Raw genomic sequence first — 1,800 nt, 5'->3', positions numbered from 1 at the left:
GATGGCTTGCGTGATCGCATTTACAGAACGTGCTTGCAGTCCCATATTCGTACCCTTTGCCTGACTGACGCAAATACAGACATTGTGCTCGACTGGATGGCGCACATGCTGCAGCATCCCAATATCAAACCACAAAAGGGCATCATCCTTGTTGGTCCACCTGGACGTGGGAAGACCCTCTTTGCTACGTTGCTCACGCAGCTCATGGGAGAAGACAGTGTGTACCGTACCAATACACTGAGACAGTTGGTGGAGGGATCTCACAATCACCATATGGAGGGCAAGACGTTCGTCCATTTGGAGGGGTGCGACCTCCGCAACGAGCTGTCCAACATCTGCACATTCATATCAGACCAAAGCATTCACATTCGGCGACCATTCCAACAGTCCTACATGCCACCTCCCCACTGAAAACGAAAATCTAAGTTTCAAATCTCGAATAAATCTCGAAGCACACTTGATGCTCACTTGGCAGGTAACATATGCGCCACGCCCCAACCGCTCCTCTGGTCGCCGCCGGCCTCCGCGGCGGCGGCGATGTCCCAGCGCCACCCATCGGCAAGCCCTCAGATCGATCGATCGGCGCTCAAAGTCGGCTTCAGATCCGAGAACGCTGCTGGCGCCGCCGCCGATCCCAGCGGCGACGCCAGCAGCTTCCTCTGCTCTCCAATGCGCCGAGAAGCGACGCGGGGGTGCTCGGCCCGCCGTGGACGACGAAGGATCCGCCGGGCGCGCGTCGGCCGGTCCGGTGGCACCCTCCGCGCGCGGCACCTGCCGGCGTCCCGACGACAGCCGTCGCGCCGCCGCTGATGGAGGGGCGGTCGGCGCCGCTGCCGCCGCGCCGCCGGTGGGAGGGGCACTGGTGGTGGCCTGGGCGGCCCTCCGCCGCCGCTCGCGGGGCGCCCGGGCAGCGGTGGCAGCCTGCGCTTCTTCTTTCTACTAAGCAAAATTCGAGCCAATTGAGGAAACTCAAGCGGGCAGGCTGGAAGCACTGAGGGACGGCCGATGGTCGCCCAGTGGCAGGCCTGATCTTAGAATCGCTCCCTCTGAGACTATGATTACGACGAATCGAATCTCTGTCAGTCGCGCGTCGACAGATTTAGGACAGATCCCACGTCCGCCGAATCATGCAAACGCCCTCCACAACCTCTCAAACTCGCGAGTATACTCTCCGATGAGGCCCGGCGCACCGCTCGTGATGGCCACATTCTCGTAGTTCGTAAGCACTGCCGCCCGCGTCCAGTTGAAGCTGCCGTTGACCAAAGTTGTGCCGTCGACCAGCGCAAACTTGTGGTGCATGTGCGCCTCCTTCTGGTGATCCGTACGCAGCGTCACGCCCGGGGTTCGGGCTAGTTCGGACACGTCCGAGCCCTGGCTGGTAGCTTGTATGTCGTCTGTGATGACCCGCACTCGCACCTTGCGCTTCGCAGCCGCGATGATTGCGTCGGCGAGCTCGTTGCACGTTATGGTGAAGACGCAGACGTCCAGCGTCGTCGTCGCGTCGCCAATCACCGCGAGCAGCTGCATCAGCGACGAACGGGAGGCGTCGTGCTCGTACGTGCAGTGTTTTCTCCTGCAGGGCTGTCCCTTGAGCGCCTGCCGACAAGGCATTGCGCGGTCCGGGAAGAAGAGGGCGCGCTGTTGAGGCAGCGGGCCAGCAATCGAGAGGCAGGCGCCCATGGCTGCGCAAAAAGCGGGAGCTCTCCGGCCACGCCTCAGTGAAGCGGGCGAAGCGTACGACGGCGCGCTCCTTGCCAGAGGTGCCTCAGCGCCGTTTGCTGGTTTCTTATTCTTGTACTA

At 61.6% G+C, this 1,800-nt stretch overlaps 2 protein-coding genes across 2 annotated transcripts; one reads left to right on the top strand and one right to left on the bottom strand.

The window, feature by feature from the left end:
- Positions 1–418: 418 nt before the first annotated feature.
- Positions 419–925, top strand: EMIHUDRAFT_374090 (hypothetical protein; the record flags this gene model as incomplete). Its single annotated transcript, XM_005769902.1, has 1 exon — positions 419–925. A coding segment is annotated over exon 1 (328 nt), but the record flags the coding sequence as incomplete, so codon positions are not given.
- On the bottom strand, positions 924–1,734 carry EMIHUDRAFT_374088 (hypothetical protein). Its single transcript, XM_005769901.1, has one exon. It carries the CDS (start codon positions 1,678–1,680, stop codon positions 1,126–1,128), a length of 555 nt encoding a protein of 184 aa, XP_005769958.1. The 5' UTR covers positions 1,681–1,734; the 3' UTR covers positions 924–1,125.
- Between the last annotated feature and the right edge of the window lie 66 nt (positions 1,735–1,800).

The sequence above is a fragment of the Emiliania huxleyi genome, assembly GCF_000372725.1.
Source record: "Emiliania huxleyi CCMP1516 unplaced genomic scaffold EMIHUscaffold_4075, whole genome shotgun sequence".
Lineage (NCBI taxonomy): Eukaryota > Haptophyta > Isochrysidales > Noelaerhabdaceae > Emiliania > Emiliania huxleyi.
The sequence above is the reverse complement of the archived record's forward strand: the minus strand, read 5'-3'. Positions and strand labels throughout refer to the sequence as shown.

Coding starts and splice junctions, on each gene's coding strand:
- EMIHUDRAFT_374088 (XM_005769901.1), bottom strand. CDS start 1,680: ATGGGCGCCTGCCTCTCGATTGCTGGCCCGCTGCCTCAACAGCGCGCC.